Here is a 22,383-nt window from a genome sequence, read left to right as displayed (position 1 = left end):
CCTTTTGGTTCCACAGTTTGTTAATCATCCCCCCCCCCCATGTACCCCATGTGTACACTACTGAGGAACCATGCATCTGATGAAGTGGGTTTAGTACACAAGACCTTTGCCACGACAAATCTGCTAGTCTCTAAGCTGCTATAAGAGTCTTTGTTGTTACATCTATTAATGGCACAGGAGCCTTGTCCTTGGCATTTGGTTACCCTCATAGTACCTGCCTGCTTAGGAAGACCTCATAGGAACTTGGCTGGAAGCCAGAAGAGTTGGGTGCCTCAAGGACTCTTTCATTCGCACAGAGTAGCGAATACAAGAACTGTCTGTGAAATACAGACAGGTTAATTTTAGGAATATCCCGGTTTCTTTTAAAATGGAGGCTGCTTTAATCATCTGGCACAACAGGCCCTGAGATGGGAGGGATTCTGAGTTTTGAAGTCTCCACGTTCCCATGCCTTATCTCTGTAATAGGAAAAGCACAAGTGCAGTTGCCTGTGCAAAAGTGGGCCTGATCCAGCAGTACTAACCAGAAAGGACATGAATCTTAAGAAGCTTTCATATTACCAGGTCAGATCACTTGTCCATTTAGCTCAGCATTGTCTTCACAATGGCAGTAAAGCTTCATACTACATGCAACCTTGTCCTTTTTACACTATGGCCAGCATAGTGTAGTGATTAGAGTGTCATGGAACTAGGACAAGGGGAGTTGGGTTCAAATTCCCATTGAGCCATGTCTTTGGTTTTTAGTATGGTTGAAATGTTCTGAATTTATATAAATTGTATTGTTTGTATTTGCATTATTTTGTATTTACATTGTTGTATTTGTATGTATCTGTTGATACTTGAACAGTGCCTCCCTGGGCAAGGGTCCATCTGCCTTATCTTAGCTCCTAACTTAAACAGCTCAGGATCACAATACCGCAAGGACCATCTCTTCCCATATGAACCTACCTGGACCCTGAGATCATCTTCTGAGGCCTTCCTTTGTGTGCCTTCTCCTCGAGAGGTCCAGAGGGTGGCAACACGAGAATGGGCCTTATCTGCAGTGGCTCCCTGTCTATGGAATGCTCTCCCCAGGGAAGTTCACCTGGCACCTTCATTGCACACCTTTAGACGCCAGGCAAAAACATTCCTTTTTAAGCAGGCCTTTGGTTGATCTGTTTAACATCCTATAACCTTTTAAAATGTGGCTCTTTTCTGCGGGGTTTTTATTGGGTTGTTGCTTTCATTCTGATATATGTTGTGATCTTTTCTGTGAACCACCCTGAGACCTCCAGGTATAGGGTGGTATATAAACTCAATAAATAACAACCACTACTACTACTTTCTCCTCCTCTGACTGTCTATGAAATCAGCAGTTCAAAAAGGCCGCCTCCACCTTCTACTCTGCTTAAAGAACTTTCCTCATCCTCCAACTTCTTTCTTTTTTCAGATTGGTATGATTTAGCAATGGCAGGATTAACCCACAGAACAAATGTGTTTCCAGCTTTCTCCTGGGCTGGCATCTGTCCCCTCCTCCTGGCTCTGTTCCCAGCCGCACATGGCTGCAGCTGTGCTTTTAGAAGATACATGCTGTGGCCCAAGCAGAGGAGGGTCTTGGGTCTTGCAGCAGGAAGAGTGAAGGACGCCTAACTTCACTGTCCATATCTGTGGCACATCCACTAAGCTCTTTAATTCTTGAAAGACCTACATTGGCTCCCAGTACGTTTCTGAGCACAATTCAAAGTGTTGGTGCTGACCTTTAAAGCCCTAAACGGTCTCGGTCCAGTATACCTGAAGGAGCGTCTCCACCCCCATCGTTCTGCCCGGACATTGGGGTCCAGCGCCGAGGGCCTTCTGGCGGTTCCCTCACTGCGAGAAGCAAAGCTACAGGGAACCAGGCAGAGGGCCTCCTCGGTAGTGGCACCGGCCCTGTGGAACACCCTCCCATCAGAGGTCAGAGAGATAAACAACTACCTGACATTTAGAAAATACCTAAAGGCAGCCCTGTTTAGGGAAGTTTTTAATCTGTGATATTTGATGTATTTTAATGTTTGTTGGAAGCTGCCCAGAGTGGCAGGAGAAGCCCAGCCAGATGGGCAGGGTATAAATAATATATTATTATTATTATTATTATTATTATTATTATTATTATGACTCTTTTGATCCAGGAGATCCTAGCAACCCTTGCAATGTGTATCTTCTCTCCGGTACCTGGCAGTCCTCCAGCATTGGGGAAGGGCCAAAGCTCATTGGTAGAGCATCTGTTTGGCATGCAGGAAGTTCCAGGTTCAATTCCCAGCATCTCCAAGTAGGGCTATCCCCTGTCTGAAATCCTGGAGAGCTGCTGCCAGTCCGTGTAGACAACGCTGAACTAGATGGGCCAGTGGTCTGACTCATAAAAAGGCAGCTTCCTTTGTTCCTAGCATCTTCCGTGATCCTCACATCCAGGATCCGCACCACTGAGTATTAAAGCCAGATCAGCCCCTCACTCAAATGCTGTTTTCCCTCTCTGCTCTCAGCAGGACTATTTAGGACAGGGCTTGTGGAACAATTGCCCAAGCTTCTCGCATTATTCAGGGCTTTTCCAGATGATCGGACTGCTGCACAATATATTCACAGTAGTTAGCTGCTTTGCTATGCATGGTCCAGACATCTCGCCTCAAGGTAATACTTCTGTTGTGGGAGAAATACCACATTTTCAAAGCATCCGAATAGCAGCATTTTGTTCTTAGCGAAACACGTTTGTTTTCCAGCTATTGCATCCATGGCAATTGTGAATGCTGAGTGGGATGTGGGTTGCACAAGAATTTGGGGTGGATGGGTGGGGGTGTCACCTACAGGATGATACCCCCCGATCCCAGATGGTACCGCTACAGGATGGTACCAAGAGCCAGCCATGAGGTGAAACGCAGCCTTTCCCCTCATGCCTTTCTATCAAATTGGGCCAATGTAAGGCAGAGTTTCGACAAATGTTGAGTTGGTTACCCCAAACTCCCAGGGAAAATTGGGGTGGGCGGGCAGAAGACTGGAAAAACTGACGATGGCCAACATTTCAAGGGAGAGAATGAATCAGGGTGGGGTGGGCAGAGAAAGTTTCTGCCACTGCAGGGCTAGTATTTGAGGTTTGCAAGTATTGTAGTGCCTAAAATAATTAAGGACTAAGTGTCCTAGTGCTCACTGCAAGATGAAGAACTTGAACTCCCAACACTGTGTTGTTATTTTTTTGCCACAGCTTTTAATTTGTAAATCAGATTGGGTACGCAGGCCAGACACGGGTTACAAAGTGTGGCAGGTACACAAGAGGTGGCTAAGCGCAAAGTAAGATGTTGATCCAACAAGCAACTGCTTGAAGAGCAGTACAGGCACAGCTCTTAGGGTGGGAAGCAGCCGGAGTCCCAGAACTGGTCAAGGGATGCTTTGAGTGGGTTGGATCTGTGAGCTTGGTCTCTGCATCTGTAGAGGCAGAGGGGTGTCAGCCTCAGCATCTGATATACTCTGTCACCTCTTTGAACACATAGACTGCCTATGTTAATCTGTATGTTTAAGTTAGGATTGATGCAATGCTTTTAATTGCTATCGTCAGTGTTTATTTGCCCCCTGTTATATTTGCAAAAACAAAGTGTGTAAGACAAAACTTGATAGTAGCTGCTAGTTTGTTTACCTGTGAGATCCTGATTTGAGAATAACTTCTGATTGTATAACTCAAGTGATCACACGACACGGTGCATGTACACCATTTGAATGGCAATGTCAAATATTTTAGGGGGTGAGCGAAGGGACCTCTGCCCCAAGGAGTTGGCTCCTATGTTTGGGGCCATACAGCACTAGTAAAACCCACCCCGTCCAACCTGGGCAGAGTGGATGATGATACCCAGGGTGGAAGTAGCAGCTCATGGAATGTGACTTGTAGTCAAATTAGATCACTTGTAATAAAATATGGAGCAGTTTCTTATAACTTTGAGTAAGGGACGTTTTAACTTAAATGTCTGTGTCTCCCAGCACCTGGGGAAAATAACCACTACAGTTTGACTGTAACGCTGTATCAAAGCACGGAGCAAAGGTTTGCAGGAAGCCGGAGCTGGGATTTTATTTTATTTTGTCTCAGGATTGAAAACCAATAAAAATATATGCTTTAAAAAACTGAAGTGGAATGGACGGAGCTGCAAAGCATAAGGGGAAGGGGTTTTGACCAGCTGGCATTCCCTAGCAAGCGCTGAAAGCCACGCGGAGGGCAGTGCGAGCTCCTGGGTTACGTAACTCCGCGCTCCGGCAGCCTTACCAGCCGCGTCGGCTCAAAAGGAGCACAGTGCCCTCTGGTGGTTGCTCTGGATAACTGAGCATTTAGAAAAGGTTGCGCTCCTTTGGTGCTCCTCCACATCCCTCTCTGCCCGACCTTTTCTTTACATTACTAGATGCTCAACGGGCCATGCAGCCAGATCTGACGCTGGTGAGAGCAAGGCGGGGTAATGTAAGTGCCAGGACCCAGGGGAGCCTAATGCAGGCAGTGGCTCATGTTGACAAGGAGCTTGTTGCAGGAATCCTCATGCACCTCATAATCCAAGGAGAGGTGTCAACAGGGCCCCTTCATCCAAGCACCTCTGGGTGCCAGTTCTTGGAAAATCAAGACAAAGAGATTGATTGATTTGATTTGATTGAATTTAACCTCTTCCCTCTCAAAGGATCCCAGGGCTGCCAATGCATCAGTTAAAACCAAACAGTTTTAAAAATAACAACATATTAAATAATAAACATCTAAATTAACAATCACATCCACAGCAACTGTTTCAAGGTTGCAAGGAACAGAAAATGCTGACATTCTCATTCCGCCATATGTATTCTACGATACCAAGATCTCTAATTCCCAGACAGCTGAATATGGAAATTCATTTCTGATGGGCAAAAGATTTGGGGCATAATATTGAATATGATGCGTGGTTGAAACTATGGAATCAAACTTTAAGATTTACAGCATGTACTGCCTTGAAAGAAAATGTATATAAGATGATGTACAGATGGTATTTAACTCCAGTTAAGTTAGCTAAAATGTATAGAATGAGTGATAAAAGTTGCTGGAAATGTAAAGAGAAAGATGGTGAATTTTATCATATGTGGTGGACATGCGAAAAAGTTAAAAGATTTTGGGAAAGTTTATATAATGAATTGAAAAAGATGTTTAGATATACCTTCCCAAAAAAACCAGAAGCATTTTTGTTAGGAATAATAGGAGGAGAGATTAGAAAAGAAGATCAAACACTGTTTATGTATGCAACAACCGCGGCTAGGACTTTGTTAGCCCAAAAATGGAAACTACAGGAATTACCTACAATTGTGGAGTGGCAGATAAAAATGATGGACTATGCTGAACTTGCTAGATTGACATGCAAGATTCGTGACCAGGGGGAGACAAGGTTTCAAAAGGACTGGAGTAAATATGTGGACTATATGGAGAAAAACTGTAGATCATTAAAAACTCTCGCAGGATTAAAATAAACCTTACGAATTGACCAATATGTTAAAAAAGGAACTGCAAAAAAGGGAATTAACAAGAAAACCGCATGAAGGGAGGGGGGGAAGTCATAGCTCGGCGGAGCAAGGTAAAAGATGTGAATATAAGATTTTGTATAAAAGATTGGTTTTGTTAATTTGTTGAATTTGGAAAATCGGAATAAAATGTATTTTTTTTAAAAAAAAAAGAATATGGAAATTCATTTCTTAATGCAAACCTCTGTAGGACAAACATGCCAGTTGTATAATCTGAGTGTGTGGCCATGCTTTTCCGTTGCTATTTGCCCAGTGTTACAACTCTGATCAGATTACAAATTGAAGGCTGAGATTATTAAGCCATGGGTATCACACTCGTACGCACGCACATGGAGAAGCAGGCCGGCCTCACCCTTAGGAAACATTTGCCTTTGGGCACCAGAGTCCACAGGGCAGTGATAATTCCAAGCTCTCGCTTGCTGCCTGATGTTCACATTTGGTGCTATCAGATCTTAGCTGCACTCAATAGAGATTGCCCTATGGATGGTCACTTCATAGCCTTCCTCTGCCTTGCTAGCGTCACATCACAATTTGCATCCAGTCTCCTTTGCTAGCAGGGCAGAGGTCTCAACTTGGCGAGGCATGTTAAAGACCCCAGCAGAGAAAGAAGATACTTTGAGCCCCAACAACTTCAGCCTACCCTTGCCCAGCCCCCACCTGCCTGTTTACTTACCAGCAGGCCAGGGGGTGGACCTAGCTGCTAGCTTCCTCCTTCATAGGGTCTCTCCAGACTGTTTTCTCTGTGTGGGGTGTGTGTATTCTACAACATATAATTAATAGTATATTAGTGGTAGATTTATACTGGACCACCTGCATATCATTCCACTTTATTAGTAGCTCTGCAGTGCTTCCCCCATGCTATTGCATTGTTAACATCTTGAAGGACACCCTTGCACTATAGTGCAACAAAAGTGAGACAAAATATTTTTCCTGGAACCTTTGGCATAATAAAGGTATAGGATTCCGGCTGGAAATGAAATAGTATGTCCACCACAAAACTTGTACTAAAAGCAGGTTTGTGCATAATTATCCCAAGACCTTCATGAGTGCACATAATCATGAATGCACAAAAAAGGACATCTAAAGGAGCCCTTAGTCTCAGTGTTGCCATTATAGATGTCCGTATAGGAATGCAGGCAAAATGAGAATTAGTTGGTTCCGCCTCTCATTGACTCCAGCTCCATGTGCCATTGGCCTTTTGACCTGTCAGTTCCAATAGGCACCAGGCACCACTTCAATCTAAACAGCTGCACAATGCAGAGCCTAACAGGAGTCAGGGAAAGATAAAGAAATGTCTGAGGTAACAGCCCACAGAACTTACAGAAATACCGTACATGATCTAATTTCACTGTCAAACAGGTCATAACTCCTTTTACAGGGCAATCTGTTAACCATTACTGAGGATAGTAATTTAGTGTCCTGATTGATACGCTCTATTGGGCAGCAAGAGCCCACTAGAAGAGGGCATTTACCTGGTGTCCTTAGCGCCACGATTTTTTATTTCTGCCATGAATCAGCTATGGTACCTCCATCTAGCATGCTGTTGAATTTAGTGAGCCATGGTGTGGCTTTATAGAAGTTGCTAGTGAACCCATGCTCCCCAGGTGATTCACCACTTATGGAGTGTTTCATCGTGTTAATAAGACTTGCTTCTGAGTTGACTTCTCAAAGGCACCTGGTTGACCTTTGTAGGAACAGAATGCTGATGGAGATGGGCCTTTGGCCTGTGGAATGCCCTCCCATCAGATGTCAAAGAGAAAAACCGCTACCAGATTTTTAGAAGACATCTGAAAGCAGCCATGTTTAGGGAGGCTTTTAATGTTTAATCGATTATTTTATTTTTCTGTTGGAAGCCACCCAGAGTGGCTGGGGAAACCCAGCCAGATGGGTGGGGTATAAATAATAAATTATCATCATCATCATCATCATCATCATCATCATCATCATCCAGCCCAACCATTGTTAATTATGTCTCTTTTCGGGTGGTGCTGTGGGTTAAACCACACAGCCTAGGGCTTGCCGATCAGAAGGTCAGCAGTTCGAATCCCCGTGGCAGGGTGAGCTCCCGTTGCTCAGTCCCAGCTCCTGCCCACCTAGCAGTTTGAAAGCATGTCAAAGTGCAAGTAGATAAATAGGTACCGCTCCGGTGGGAAGGTAAACGGCGTTTCCGTATGCTGCTCTGGTTCGCCAGAAGTGGCTTAGTCATGCTAGCTACATGACCCAGAAGCTGTACGCCAGCTCCCTCGGCCAGTAAAGTATGGGGTGTTAGGGGATGGGTACCGGTAGTACCTCTGGTGGGGGACATGTCATGTTCCTTTTGGAGTAGTTTGTCCACCTTTGGTTCCCATCCAACGTAGCTCTCACCTTGTGGGTCCTGGAAGTTGTCAACAAGTGACAGCAGCCACACCCTGGTAAACGGTTTTGACAGGCCGGCTAAACTAGGTAACAGTAGCCAATGGATCTTAAACCCTCAGTGAGTAAGGGACTTACCCCTGCATGTGAAGACAGGCTCCAGCAGATTGAGTGGACATGACCAACAGTGGGCCCAACACTCAAGAAGGTGGTTTCTGCATGTGCTGCAGAGGGAAGTGAGGGGCAGAGGGAGCTCGTCAACCACGGAACATAACCCATCTGGGGGGAGGAAAACTCTGATCCTAAACCTCTGCTGCCTTGTGGGATATCTTTGGGAGAAGAAAAGGCTAAGGAGTAAACCCTACACAAATCTGAAGCGGAGTCCCTAAGATGGTTGGATGGTGCCTTGTATGCCTCCTTCCAGCAACTCTTGCAGCCAAGCTGATGCTGAACGTACTGCTCTGCTTTCTTTTAGACCACATCAGCGAGACTGGGGGGGGGGGTCTTGCCATCTGTGCAGCCCAGGACCTCCATCTACACTGCTCAGGCTTGCGCCCCAGGGAAGTCACCGGTGCTTCTAATGCAGTGGTTTGACTGCAGTACGGACTTCCGGAACCTTGGTGCACTCCAAGGTCTCTTGAGACAGGCGGATGCCAACAAACACCCCTAGGTGAATTTCTTATTCCATCTCAGGACAGTTATTTACAGTGCAATCCTATACATGACTACTCAGAAGAACTAAGGCTGTCAGAATTAAATAGGGCTTGTTCCCAGGCAACAGTGAGGTAGTGGACTGCTGACTTGTTTTTGGAAAGAAGAAATACATACGATTCTAGCATTCTTCTCAATCTGTGTTGATAGTAGACTATACAAAGTCATCACAAGGGGGCATAATTCTACTTTGGAAATGTAATTGAAGTTAAGACAAGATACAGTACAGCCTCTTCACATCAAGACCTGCCAGCGACTGAGTTCTTCTGAGAACTCTGATCCTAGCTTTTGTTCTACAAGTGCTGCTCCCTGGAGGCTACCTTACATGCAGGCATACAGAACTGCTACACTAACTCCACCCAAAGCAACTCATATTTGTGATTTTTACAAAGCTAACACATAGAACACCAGCCACTTGATGATTTGCACTAAGGGCCTCATTCGCTTCCAATGGTTGGACCATCACGTAACGTATGCAAGCGGGCAGGATGAGCTGGTTCCACTTGAATTACATTCCCTCCCAGCAGTTCAGTGAGCAACACCTCAAAGGCCAAATATTGTGATTCTTTCTGCCCTGTTTATAGGATCAAGTCCTCATCACAATATCCAGGTGACTCATTGTTTCTGTCATCTTAGGACATTGCTGTGCTAGTTGCTTTTTCATTTGCCCTTACCCCACAGAACAGGAGCTTATATTATCACCAAAGATGGTGGAATTGAGGAGCGTGTAGGCCCTTCCTCTTGGTACAGTCTTATTTCCCCTCCATCTTTCACAAATTTGCATAGCTGTACTCAGTCCCCCTCCATATCAACACATAACATTCCCATTAGTACTGCTTTTTCCTTAGATAGTATCATGCCACCTGAGCATTAGACTTGTATCCTATTTCCAGGAGCATACCTAGGGGTTGGTAAAACCAGCCCCAATCAGGGACTCAAGCCAGGGATGGGACAAGAATCACTTGTCAGATCATGGAGTGTATGATGTATATGTGCAAGATCAAATGTGAGAGAAAGTTTCCCATCCTTGTTGCACCATGGCACAAAGGTGTGCATTTTTTAATTTTTTGCCCTTTCTACTCACCTCACCCTCACTCTGAATGCTTTGAGTACTTGAATCATGAAAATGTAGTCATTTCTACAGTGGCTATTGTGGTAAAATGTTTTTTTCCTGGCACAAGTGCCGATACAGCTCCTTGCCAAAAGTGCAAAGGACCATAGGTACACCTCTGCCTATATCAGTTTTAGAAGCTGTATAAGGAGTTTCAGAACAATACAGTCATACCTTGGTTTAAGTACGCTTTGGTTTGAGTACTTTCAGTTTAAGTACACCACGGACCCGTCTGGAACGGATTAATCCACTTTCCATTACTTTCAATGGGAAAGTTCGCTTCAGGTTAAGTACGCTTCAAGTTAAGTACAGACTTCCGGAACCAATTGTGTTTGTAAACCAAGGTACCACTGTAGATGCTCCAGCAGCTGAAGCTTAGGGAGTTTTCACCTGAACATCTTGCTCAAAACAGTAAATATTTGTATCCCACTCATTTTCAGTTTTGTTTGGTATACCACCTTCTCTCTAGTACGGTAATCTATCAACACTATGGGAACAAATGCTTTATTCCCTCTTGCAAAATATATGAACAGAGCAATACCAAAGATCTAAGTAACAATGCCGTGGAAAGTTGTTGTCCTCATCTTCAAAAGGCGGTGGGGGGAGAAAGCTCAGGTAACTACCGACCAGTAAGCTTGACACTGATACCAGGAAAGGTCCTAGAACAGTTAATTCAACAGTTGGTCTGTGCGCACTTAGAAAAGGATGCTGTGATTATAAAGACCCAATGTGGGTTTCTCAAAAACAAGTCATGCCAGATCATGGGCATAGTCAAGCCCCACGGGGCAGGGAGGGGCAGCTGCCCTCCCCCCAAATCAATAAAAAATGCATAGGAAAGGTTCTTCCCCGCTCCCCTACGAAAAGGCTTGCTTCCCCCAACAAAAATCCTGACTACACCCCTGTGCCAGATGAATCTCATTTCTTTCTTTCTTTCTGAGAGTTATAAGCTAGTGGATCAGGGGAATGCTGTAGTGTAGACATAGTGTATCTTGATTTCAGTAAGGCTTTTGACAAAGTCCCCCATGATATTCTTGTGCAGAAGCTGGTAAATGTGGATTAAACAAGGTAATTGTTAGGTGGATTTGTAGCTGGTTGACTGACCAAATCCAAACAGTGCTCAGCAATGGTTCCTCATCATCCTGGGGGGGGGAGTGACAAGTGGGGTGTCACAAGGTTGTCCTGGGCCTGTTATTGTTCAACATCTTTATAAATGACTTAGATGAATGTATTCAAGGGATGCTTATCAAATCTGCAGTTGACACCAAACTGGGAGGGGTAGTCAATGCCGCTAAAGACAGAATCAGGATTCAAGATTGCCTTAACAGATGGGAGAACTGAACCAAAACTAACAAAAAGAATTTCAACAGGGACAAATGTAAGGTTCTACACTTAGGCAGGAAGAACCAGCTCCACAAATTATAAGATGGGGAACACTTGGCTAGCCAGTAGTACATGTGAAAAGGATCTAGGGGTCTTAGTAGACCACTAGCTTAACAATGTGATGCAGAAACAAAACAAAACAAAACAAAAAGCTAATGATATTCTAGGCTGCATCAACATAACTATAGTGTCCAGATCAAGGGATGTAATAGTTCCATTCTATTCTGCCTTGGTCAGACCACACATAGAATACAGGGCCCAATTCTGGGCACAATTTCAGAAGGATTTTGACAAGCTGCAAACATGTGCAGAGGAGAGCAACCAAGATGATCAAGGGTCTGGAAACCAAGCCTTGTGAGGAGTGGCTGAAGGAGATAGGAATGTATCCTGGAAAATATGATAGCCATCTTCAAGCATCTGAAGGGCTGTCACATGGAAGATGGAGCAAGCTTGTTTTCTCCTGCTCTGGAAGGTAGGACTCGAACCAATAGCTTAAAGTTACATAGAAGGGTATTTTGACTAAACATCGGGAAGAACTTTCCGACAGTAAGAGCTGTTAGACATTGGAGTGGTCTCCATCCGGAGGTTGATGTAGACTCTCCTTCATTAGAGGCGTTTAAGCAGAGATTGGATGGTCATCTGTCATGGATGCTTTAGATGAGATTCCTGCATTGCAGGCTGCAGATATTTGCTGAGAGCAGGGGAGGTAAACTCTGAATCCAGCTCTTCCAGTGTTACAGGATGTTTGTAGGAACCAAGAAGCTTAACTATATCAAGAGCAGTGGTGCTCTCTCTCTTTCACAAATCACACACATACATACACTTGCCTGATTAATCAGGTATTCAGCTTATCCCACACATCTTTCTCTGGTCTGTAAACAAAGACACTCCTTGGAGAAGTATCACACACACAAATCTGGATCTATTAGAAAATCTAATTTGAGGCCAAGATCTTCTTCCATTTATCCAGCCAGACAAGCATATTTCAAAATTCAAAAATTAGAACCCAGCCATGACAAATCCCTGAAACGAGATGTAATTAAGTGAAAAATACTGAACTTAAACCAAACACCACTCAAAGAATATAAAGACACTTTAACTGTAACAAACTTACTTCATATTGGTTCCAAAAGACTTCTACCGAAGGAAATTATAATAAAAGGAGAATAATATCTATTATTATGAAGTAAAAGGAACAGTCATTGTTTGTAAACACGGGAAAACATTTTCCCGTGTTTACAAACAATGACTGTTCCTTTTGGAACCAATATGAAGTAAGTTTGTTACAGTTAAAGTGTCTTTGGACACGCCTTGGGATAAAAAATGGTCATAGCCCTTTAAGTAAAGGAGCTCTATTTAGTATATAAACCAGGAACCAGGAACACTCATTAGCAGTCTGAACAATGTTGTAGTAACAGCTTTACTGGGGGAGCTTTTGCAGCTTTGCATTTAATTTTTTCAGGAACAATGATACTCAGTAATTTAAAGCTTTTAGGTTAGCTAACCTTCTGTTTAAGTAACGTTAACTTTATCTTGGGGAAATTATCCCCGACTGCTCATTTGTGTTTTTAATTTCTGATAGCTTTTCCTAGCTTCTATTTAGTTATTATGAACTTTTGAGTCTTTTGAGAGGTTTATACCCATTATATTCTTTGAGTGGTGTTTGGTTTAAGTTCAGTATTTTCCACTTAATTACATCTCGTTTCAGGGATTTGTCACTGCTGGGTTCTAATTTTTCTTATTATATATTCCGTGACTTGTCTTTTTTGCCAGTTTTTATTTCAAAATTCAAGCAGAGGCTGCCAAGCTTCACACAAGGGACCAAATTAGTTTAACAACACACAAGTATAAAACCAGCAATCTGCATACCAAACTAGCTAGTTTGAAATCAGGTTATGTGCTAGCGATTAACCAAATCCAAAATCATGTCAGCACTAGATTTAGTGAGTCACAACTAGTTCAAATGCTTCCAGCAGAGCGAAATAAGATTTACACTGTCAGCATGAGCAGAATCTAGCTCCCTCTGTTACAGCAAAGGAGTAAAAGTTATCCTTTCTGGTAAGATGCACACAACTAACTGCATGCTTTCTTCAGATCTCTCTACCAACCAGCTACCCTAGAATATTCCCCCACAGGATATCTGTCCTTCATTTGAAACCCCTTACAAGTCTGAAAAGTTCTCAGGACAGATCACTATGTACACCCTCCCATTCTGCACCTAGCTAAGTAATCTACAACAGAAAAGCTCCCTCCACCAGCATGACTGAGTGCATGGCCACAGTCCATCATCCCTACAAATTCCTCTGTTCAGATGTAGCCTCCAGTTCCAGCCACAGCTCATGAAACCCATCTTGTTTGGGACAGTCATTTTGCCTGTGCTAATAGCTCCACATCAAGTTTGCACAAGCCCAGCCCTTAAAATGAGTATGAGTGCCTGTGGGAGGGAGGGAGAAAGACCTGCTTGTTGGGCTTGGGACCTGCCAGAACTTAGTCACCCTTATTAATTTAAAGAGGAAGCCTTCGTGCCTAGCAAGGAGTGAAACTACCTGTAGATCCAGTGGGGGAGCTCAGCTGAGCCAGAGGGATGGGCCATGCCCAGCCTCGATAGAATTTGTGGAGGAACCTGTCCTCTAGCCACCTGGCATCATAGAGACTCAGAAGTCCTTGCTACCTTTTAATACAGCTGCAAACACAATCCTGGTTCCTGAGTAGGGTGGCCAGCTGCAAACAATGATGGGACTCCTGTTTGCACCTTTAACAAGTGTGTAAAAGGGGGGATTTTAGCAGGTACATAAACACCACTTACTTCCACACAACTATTAATGGCATAGGAACCCTATCCCTCTTTGCACCTGGCCACTTCATACCTGAATTTCCATCTGTGTTAGCCACCCAAGCAAAATGGGGAGGAAACAAACTGGCACATCTGCAGGTTTCGTTAGTCCAAGTGTTACTGAATTCCCAACTCCTATCAGCCAGAAGGGATTGGGAATGACAAGAGTTGCAGTGCAACCACTTCTGGAGGGCCACAGGTCCCCCACTCTTGTTTTTAAACCTAACTTGTGAAACAAAGACCAGTTTCCTATTTTAATAGATGTCTACCTCACCATCTCAGGTGCTGTCCTGGCCACTTTTTTGCAGTTAAGTTAGAAATAAACTACTTTAGTTCAGATTTTTTATTATTTGTCTGCATCAGATCAATAATCTTTAAAAGGTATGCATATAGAGAAAACTAACATTTTGCACGGTAGATTGCTTGATGGGCCCAAGCCAAACACACACACAAAATTAACAATATAATACAGACAGGTGCAGTGCACATACCAGGGCTGAGGTCATTTACCCCACCTATAAAAAAACAACAAAAACAATCCATTTACAGCATTTTTAAAAAGAATTACAACTTGTTTGCAGGAGCTACATATTGAGAGGGTCCTTTTCTCTTCAGAAAGAAAGTTTCAAGTATAGCAGAAATGGACAAAATTGCCCTTTACAAAAAACGAAAGTAAAAAAGCTGCCATGGCAGTTGTAGGAGTGGGATTGCAGCTGCAACAGTACCTGGCTTCATGATCATCCTTTGGGAGGAGACACCAAAACAGATTTTAGAAGGTTATCAGTTAATCAACCAAATCACTAGCCTTGTAGAAGAGATTGCTTTCATGATCCAAGCAGCATCATTGCTTTGAGCAAAGGAATAGGCAGTTCAGGACAAATGATTGCAAGAACAAGACCATAGTTTTCAGTTGTACTTTTACAAAAATGTCACTAGTTAAATTCATAAATATACAAGAGTCTTGGAGCATTCCTTGCCTTACACATTTGTTTAAGAAGCAAGCAAAGATGGCTTTCTTTCCCATTTACGAAGACAAGAGGTTGAAAATCATGTTACATTCTCACAAAGCACCTTGAGGTATTGCAACTAAGCAGATGTATGGACATCTTGTCAGTTAAAAGCTAAAACAGTTTGGTTGCAATACTATGCACACTTATCTGGGAGTAAGCCCTGCTGAAAAAAAAGTGGGATTTGTTTTTCAGTAAACATATAGGATTGTACAGTTAGTCAGCCCAAAGCACAATTCTATATAAACTTATTTAAAAGTGGCTCCCACTGCATTCAGTGTGACTTGTTCCCTTGAAAGCAAAGATCACATCCCCAAGAAATTTAGCTGGTTGACAGCACCAAAGTAGTACACATTTATACGGCAATTTTTTTTCAAGGTTTCGCCTATAAATATGCAACATCTCAATTTTGCAGGGAAAAGTGTCTTTGAATGTTAAGGCATTTTAGCAGCATCCCTGAGCAGGACAAGAGGGGGGCAAATTAACATTGCAACTCTAGGCATACTTTGGGGTTACTGGCTGGAAAAAAGACAGGATTCCTCTGCTTAATAAAAGTTGTGTAGAAGATTTCAGCCTGTGTGACAACTTACAACTATTAAAGCATACAACTAATTAAAGATGCTGGAGTCTTGTCCTCATTTTCAGCTTGGCCACCTTAGAACACTTGCTAAACTCAATGGGGCTTTTTTTAAATGCATGGATTGTGCTGTTAGTCCCCTTAAACTCAAATGAGACTTGCTTCTAAGATAAGTATCAGAAGGATTGTCCTGCACTACATTGGTCCTTGCTCATGCAATCTTCCAGAATAAGTTTTGCCTTTTGTTCAGGGTTTATATTTTGGTTTTACAGCCTGTTCCAGAAGTGACCATTTTAGAAATAAGTTGACTTTCCCCTAGTCCCTTCCCTGGTCATTATATACATTGGCAAAACATGCGGTAACACACACACCCCATACCTATCTTTGATTTAAAAAATTTGGTATGAGATGCAGATGTTTTAATTCACTGGGGTATCTTAGTTCTAGCCAACCTTTTTGGATCTGTCCCTTTTGGCACCATCCCTTTGAACAAAAGGAGCCAGCAAGTTTAAATTTGTCCCTCTCTCCCTCAAGGATACGTACTATAAAAATGTAGTTAGACAACAGCAAGCATTTTACATTACAAGATAAAAAATAAAGACCATTGTACAGAGCAAAACATTAAAAAGTTAAACTCACTTGAGGCAATTGACATAGTCTTTGTACTATGGCTGTGTGCACACTGAAGATTTGGAATGGGAATGACAGAGATATGCTGCCACAATTATAGTGCCCACACACAAATATTTCCAGTGCAATTTGTCATATACTCTGCTGCAGTTAGATCTGTGTAACTATTCACTCTTAAATACACAAACATTTTCCATATTGCCATGGAAGAACCAACTGGGTTTCCTCTTTAAATATTAAAATGTTTTACTAATATATACATAATTTACCTCTTCCAATAAGAAAATATTCCATCCCTTCATAAATAGAGTTCAGAGTCTCTTTGCATCCCTGCCCCGTTGTCGTGTCCCATCCCCCTCTTCTTCATCCCTACCACATCCCACCCAGGTGCCCCAGGGAGCAGGCCATGCTTCACACATGCCTCTTCATGTGCAGGGCCAGGTGATCTGATCGGGAGAAGGCACGGTCACATAGGTGGCACTGGAAGGGCCGGACACCAGTGTGTTTGCGGTAATGGCGTGTTAGTTCATCTGACCGTGCAAATTTCCAGCCGCAGCCTTCCCAGTTACAGTGATAAGGCTTCTCACCTGGAAAAACAGAAAAGGAGAGAAAGTGAACTTTCTAGCCTGGTGAAAAGGAGTGCAGATGGCCCTGTCTCCACACACCCTGGGGCAAACACTCGCCCAAATAAAAGATTAAGTAATAATAATAATAATAGTAATAATAATTTATTATTTATACCCCGCCCATCTGGCTGGGTTTCCCCAGCCACTCTGGGCTGCTTCCAACAGAAAAATGAAATAAAATAATTTATTAAACATTAAAAGCCTCCCTAAACAGGGCTGCCTTCAGATGTCTTCTAAAAATCTGGTAGCTGTTTTTCTCTTTGACATCTGATGGGAGGGTGTTCCACAGGGCGGGCGCTACCACCGAGAAGGCCCTCTGCCTGGTTCTAAGTGAGTCTATTCCAGGGAATGTGCTCTCCACTGATCTCACATCCCTGGTGAAAACTGGCTCCAACGATGTCCTACATAACCGCTTTACATCAAATTAGCATTAGTTCAACCTAGTCAGCGGTCTTAACTGGAAAGTTCTGCAAACAAACTTCCGGGCAAACAACATGGACAGGATTGTACTGCATGCGCCTTTCCAGAAACAATTTAATTCGCGCAATGAAGCAACAAGGCGCACTGGCGCTGTCCTGCCAAGCTCTGTTCCTGCAGCGTCCCCTGTACACAAACCGCACATTCCCGGGAAGACAGGGCCACATGATTGGCCAAAGCACGCCCAAGTGTCATATAAGATCAGCCTGGCAGAGTTTGCTGCCAGTTTTCGCACACTCGGCGAGTCTGCCCTGCGTCCAACTGTCCACACTGCTACACCCTGTGCGCCCACAGTGGGGGGACGACGACGACAAAACATCTCCGCGCTTCCCCCGCCCCGCTCCTCCTCTTGGGGAGCCCTTCTCCGGGAGCCCGCTTCCCCACATCCACCTACCCGAGGCGGTCCGCATCCCCACCCCACCCCCAGCGACCCTTAACTCCACTCCCAACCCCGCGCCCTCCTGCCCGGGCCCTGCGCCCTCCTTACCCGTGTGGGTCCGCATGTGCGCCTTGAGATGTGAGCTCTTCGTGTAGGTCTTGCCGCAGCCGGCGAACTCGCAATTGTGGGTGGCCGTGCGCTTACGCGCCCAGGACCTGCGGCCCCTCTTCGGCTTGCATTCCTCCGGGGGCCCCATCGGAGCATAGTAATCCAAGACGGGCGAATTGGGCGGCGTGACCAGCAGCCCGTGCAGGCCCTGGGCGTGCGCGTTCAAGGACTCCCGGAAGACGCTGAAGTGTCCACGGAACTGGGGCTGCATCTGCCCTGCGAAGTTGGGCGGAAAGAGGTGGGCTCCCCGGGGGTAATGCTGGGGGGCTCCCATCTGCGCATGCATGTCGCCGGCCACCTGGCACTGGGCCGCGGGGCTCATCTGCTCGTTGGGGAAGCCGGAGGGCGCGTGCTGCTGGAGGGGCGGCTGCTGGTGCTGCTGCATCATGGCCTGCATCAGGAGGGGCTTGTGGTCCAGAGGAGCGGGCCCCAGGCAATCCGGGCTGCCGCTCATCATGCACGACTGCCCGTCCATCGGCTCCTGCTTGACGCGCAGGTGCTCCATGGATATGCCCCGAGCTAAGCCTGGGTGAGCGTGGGCCAAGCCAGGGGCGCGCAGCTCCGTGTATTCCCGCCGCTGCAGCTCGCAAGGACCCGGCCCTGCTGTCGGGTGCTGTTGCATATCCTGCGTGAAGAGCTCGGCCATATAGCTGTGGCCGGGGCTGGGCATGTAGGACGCGGCGAACTTGTTGGAGGGCTGCTGGTAGTTGGAGCTGTCGCTGTCGTAGGTGGAGCCGCAGCTCTCGGGAGTCTCGGGCAACGGGTAATTGGGGTTGGGGTGCGGGGGCGCCACCACCCCGGTGGGCTGCCCGTTCGTGGTGTGCGCCAGGATGAACTCCAGGTCGACGAAGTTGCCCAGCTCGTCCGCTTCCCTCTTGATGGTCGCGGCGCCCTCCACGTGGGTGGGGATCCTCTGCTGCTGCGTGGATAGGAGCAGCGAGGTTATGGCGGGGAAAGAGTTAACGTGCCAGGCGCAAACATGCTACTGGGGAGCCAAATCCAGACACTATTTATAGCACCCCCTAACCTGAAAAACGGGTTGCGCGCACCTTCCCTCTCCGATGAGTTTAAGGGCAGGGCGCGCCTGGCACTCAAATCACTTCGAATTAATACCACTCTGCTTGGCTCCACTGGATCCCACCCGGTCCCCTCGCTATGGTTCGGACTCGGAGGAGCGGATCCTGCGTCTACACAGCCTACTAGTAGCCTACGCCAGTCAGGAATGAGGCGGGATCGCTTCCTGATCTCTCCAAAATGTACCCATCTCCCCTTGGAATGTAGTTAATTATGGAGAAGTTAATTGACTTGACCCCCACTAGCCCCGCCCTCTCTCCGCCCCCGCCCCAATATTTGATTGGTTCCGCTCAGCGAGAAGCCCCTCGCGCTGGAATATGACTGGTACGCTCCGTCCTTTACCATAACGTCCCGCGGAGAGTTAAGTTTAAATTTCTCGGCCGTCAAAAAAACTTCATCCCCGCATCCCACAAAAATATGCTCAAGGTGTTTTTCGTTCTAGCTAGCCTTTAAATTGTTAGATCGCCCAGAAATTCTCGTGGGGACAAAAATACATTTTACACGCAAATGCGTATAAGGGGGCCGTGACTTTAAGAAGAAAAGGGAGGTTTTAGGGGGGGGAAGCAAAGCTTTAACCACCACGCTTTTCTGCTCAAAATCGCTTCCCCCAAGAGCCTTTTTCGTAGGGCTTCAAGCCATTACGGCTTCAAAATGCCCCTCTCCCAAAGTTTCTTTATTAAACAACCAGAGCTTGCACGCTCCGCCACTGCTCCTCGGGGTGCCTAACGCAGCGCAGGATCTGGACACAAAGCGGGTAGGAATTCCAGCAACTGTGAGGGGCTAACTTTGCTACCGAACAATTCGGGCATCAATTCAGCCCGATCAGGAACTCCACCCTTACTCTCTGCACGTACTCCTGGACCAGGATAAAACTCTCGCTTATATACATTCTAGTATCCTGCCCGTCCTCCAAGAGGCTGAGTGCGGTATTTTAGCCTCACAGCTGTGAGCTGAGTTTTAAGGCATGTGCCGCTCCAGAATTCCTAAGATAATTTCGAAAGTTTTTTGTGTGTTTTTTTAAAAAACGAAAACCTCAATAACGTTGGTGCCCCCAAACAGCTCAGGCAAGAATTTTAAATTAACATAGCTGAAAAATCGTATTGCTCGCAGCCGATCTGGACCTGTGTCATGTTTATATGATCCAAGGTAGTTTATCCTCCTACGCGTGCAAAGACCAGGAACTTCCCCAGCAAAGTCCGGCAGGTTAGAAGAGTTTCTAACACCCCACGCCAAAATACACATCTGGATCCTGGCGGCGGCAGGGGAAGCAACGGGGGGGGGACGATTAAGAACGGAAAACCTGTCCCGGGGGCCAAAGGCCCCTGCCCCGCAACCCCTCCAAATAGTCTCGGAGCGCCATTCCGTTAATATTAGTTTTAAAGGACGGGAGGGTCTTCCTTGCGCCTTGCCCCTCCGGCGCTTTCCCAAACAGTTCCGTGCGCCCTCACCTGTACCATGTCGGGCTGCCGGTCTTCCAGCGGCACCAATCCGGCAAAGGTGGAGATAGACGGCAAGACAGCTTCCTCCACAGCTGCGCTCATCTTGCACGGTGGCTTGAGCGGGAAAGAGCTAGGAAACTGCCCCGAGTCCGGCAGCTCCCTCCAGGCACTGAACGAGCGCTGAACTTCTGCAAGCGCCAAAAAAAAAAAAAGTTTCCTTGCGTTCCAGTAGTAAAACAGCTGAGAGGGAGCTCCCGTGCGCTCTGATTGGCCGAGGCGAACTACATATTCATGAGGCTCATATTTGGAATTTATTACAAAGGGAACGGCCACGCCCACTACAAAGGTCTCGGCTGTAGTCGAAGCTCGTTAACAAGCAAATGGAAATGAGCAAGAAAATCCAATTCTTGGTAAAGGAAGGGAGCAAAGGAGGTGGCACCTTCCCACTTTTTTTAGATCCAGAAGCAGACCTACTAAGTAAGTGGTCTTTCTGGAGCAATTGTCACGGAGTGCTTCCGGTAGGCACTTCGTAGGAAATCGATTCGGAGTGAGCAGATCCACGGTGCTCTAGTGATTAGTTAGTGTCCGCCTGGGTTTGCGGAGAGGCAGGCTTAAATCCCCACTCTGGCCAACTGCGGATGGCTAAAAGAGACCACGCAGGAGGGGCTGTTGTATGCGAGGATAAAACTGCAGTGAGAGAGAACATCAAATACTATACCCTGCTTTTCCTAGAAGGAGAGATGGTGTGTGTGGTCGATAAATATGAGATACAGCTTATAACTAAAGTCAGGATCCAGGGGAAGCTGCAGCCTTATCAGAACATGACTTGTATCATGATCCTATGCATGGAAGCTTGGAAGTCATTCTGCACGTTTCATGCATGATTGCAAATAACAGAAGTGCTTGGTGATGGTTGCCCAGTTAACTGTAATAGCAATGTCAGGGAATTGTGTTTTGCCTCTGAGCATCTCATGAAGCAGAGAAGAAAACAGCTACAATGAAGGGCTGTAAGAAGATCTTACATGCCCCCCCATGTCCACAGCTGAAAATGGCATAGTTGGGGCTGCTGCTAAAGTTCCAAATACAGTGACATACAGTACACTTGCCAACTAGCAGTTCCTGCCAACCTAGGAGTTCGAAAGCACGGAAAAATGCAAGTAGATAAATAGGAACCGCTACAGAGGGAAGGTAAACGGCGTTTCCATGTTCTGCTCTGGTTTGCCAGAAGTGGCTTTGTCATGCTGGCCACATGACCTGGAAGCTGTACACCGGCTCCCTCGGCCAATAATGCGAGATGAGTGCTGCAACCCCAGAGTCGGTCACGACTGGACCTAATGGTCAGGGGTCCCTTTACCTTTACCTTACAGTACACTAACACCCATTAAAGCCCACAGTTATGTCTTATGAAGTTATGCTGCTTTATACTTTGTTACATTGTATGTCTAATTTAAATTGTTTTCTTCCTTTCTATAAGGTGTCCTGGTTTTACTTTTTAAAGAGGACATCCTATTAATATTGTTCATAAATTTTTAAAAGGGTATGAAGTAAGAAAGGCAGATCAGGTGGCTGAACAGGCATGTTTATCTTAATTAGAGAGTTAGAAGGAATATTGAAAGTCATGTACCTCAACAACCTATACCCAATCAAAATGTTTCACAGCAGACTGAAATCCTCCTTAAAAGTCTTCACAGAAAGGCATCCCATAACTGCCCTTGGACTCAATTCAGAAATTCAGAGATGCCCATTGTAAAAGGATATTAGGGTCTATAGAAATACGGTTCTGCCATTCCTCTTCAGTAATTTGCTGTGGAAATAGCATCTATACAAATGAGTTCTGGTTCTGACACGATTTTCCCTCTACGGAAGAAGGTAAGTGGAGAAACACCCAGGGTGATAGACATAATGTTTGGCACACAATGTGTTTCATGTGTATCTCCACAAAAATAATGATTAGAATTGAGTGAAATAATTTAAGAGAAAGGTCTGACTTCCAAGTTTAGAAACCAAACGGGGCAAATTCCTAGCCCCACTTCCCAAAAGACAGCAGAAGTGAGATGTCACAATAGTGAATGAAACTCAAAATCATAATCAGACCAGTCCTC

At 45.4% G+C, this 22,383-nt stretch overlaps 1 protein-coding gene across 2 annotated transcripts; it reads right to left on the bottom strand.

Annotated features, from left to right (window-relative positions):
* Window positions 1-14,232: 14,232 nt before the first annotated feature.
* Window positions 14,233-20,487, bottom strand: LOC118089269 (uncharacterized). 2 transcript variants are annotated; one of them, XM_035123786.3, is made up of 3 exons: window positions 20,291-20,487; window positions 17,709-18,687; window positions 14,233-16,705 (listed from the first exon to the last, which is right to left on the bottom strand). In XM_035123786.3, the coding sequence occupies exons 1-3, from the start codon at window positions 20,381-20,383 to the stop codon at window positions 16,530-16,532; spliced, it is 1,248 nt and encodes a 415-aa protein (XP_034979677.1). In that variant the 5' UTR covers window positions 20,384-20,487; the 3' UTR covers window positions 14,233-16,529. The 2 variants fall into 2 exon arrangements, with proteins under 2 accessions (XP_034979677.1, XP_034979678.1); XM_035123787.3 differs by having other exon boundaries at window positions 17,709-18,684; window positions 20,291-20,482.
* Between the last annotated feature and the right edge of the window lie 1,896 nt (window positions 20,488-22,383).

This window comes from Zootoca vivipara, chromosome 7 (genome assembly GCF_965207765.1).
Source record: "Zootoca vivipara chromosome 7, rZooViv2.hap1.1, whole genome shotgun sequence".
NCBI classification, from domain to species: domain Eukaryota; kingdom Metazoa; phylum Chordata; class Lepidosauria; order Squamata; family Lacertidae; genus Zootoca; species Zootoca vivipara.
This window is presented reverse-complemented; position numbering and strand designations above follow the sequence as displayed.

Coding starts and splice junctions, on each gene's coding strand:
- LOC118089269 (XM_035123786.3), bottom strand. CDS start 20,383: ATGAGCGCAGCTGTGGAGGAAGCTGTCTTGCCGTCTATCTCCACCTTT. Junction 18,688..20,290: donor GGCAGCCCGACATGGTACAG/GTGAGGGCGCAC, acceptor CTATCCACGCAG/CAGCAGAGGATCCCCACCCA. Junction 16,706..17,708: donor GCACATGCGGACCCACACGG/GTAAGGAGGGCG, acceptor CTGTTTTTCCAG/GTGAGAAGCCTTATCACTGT.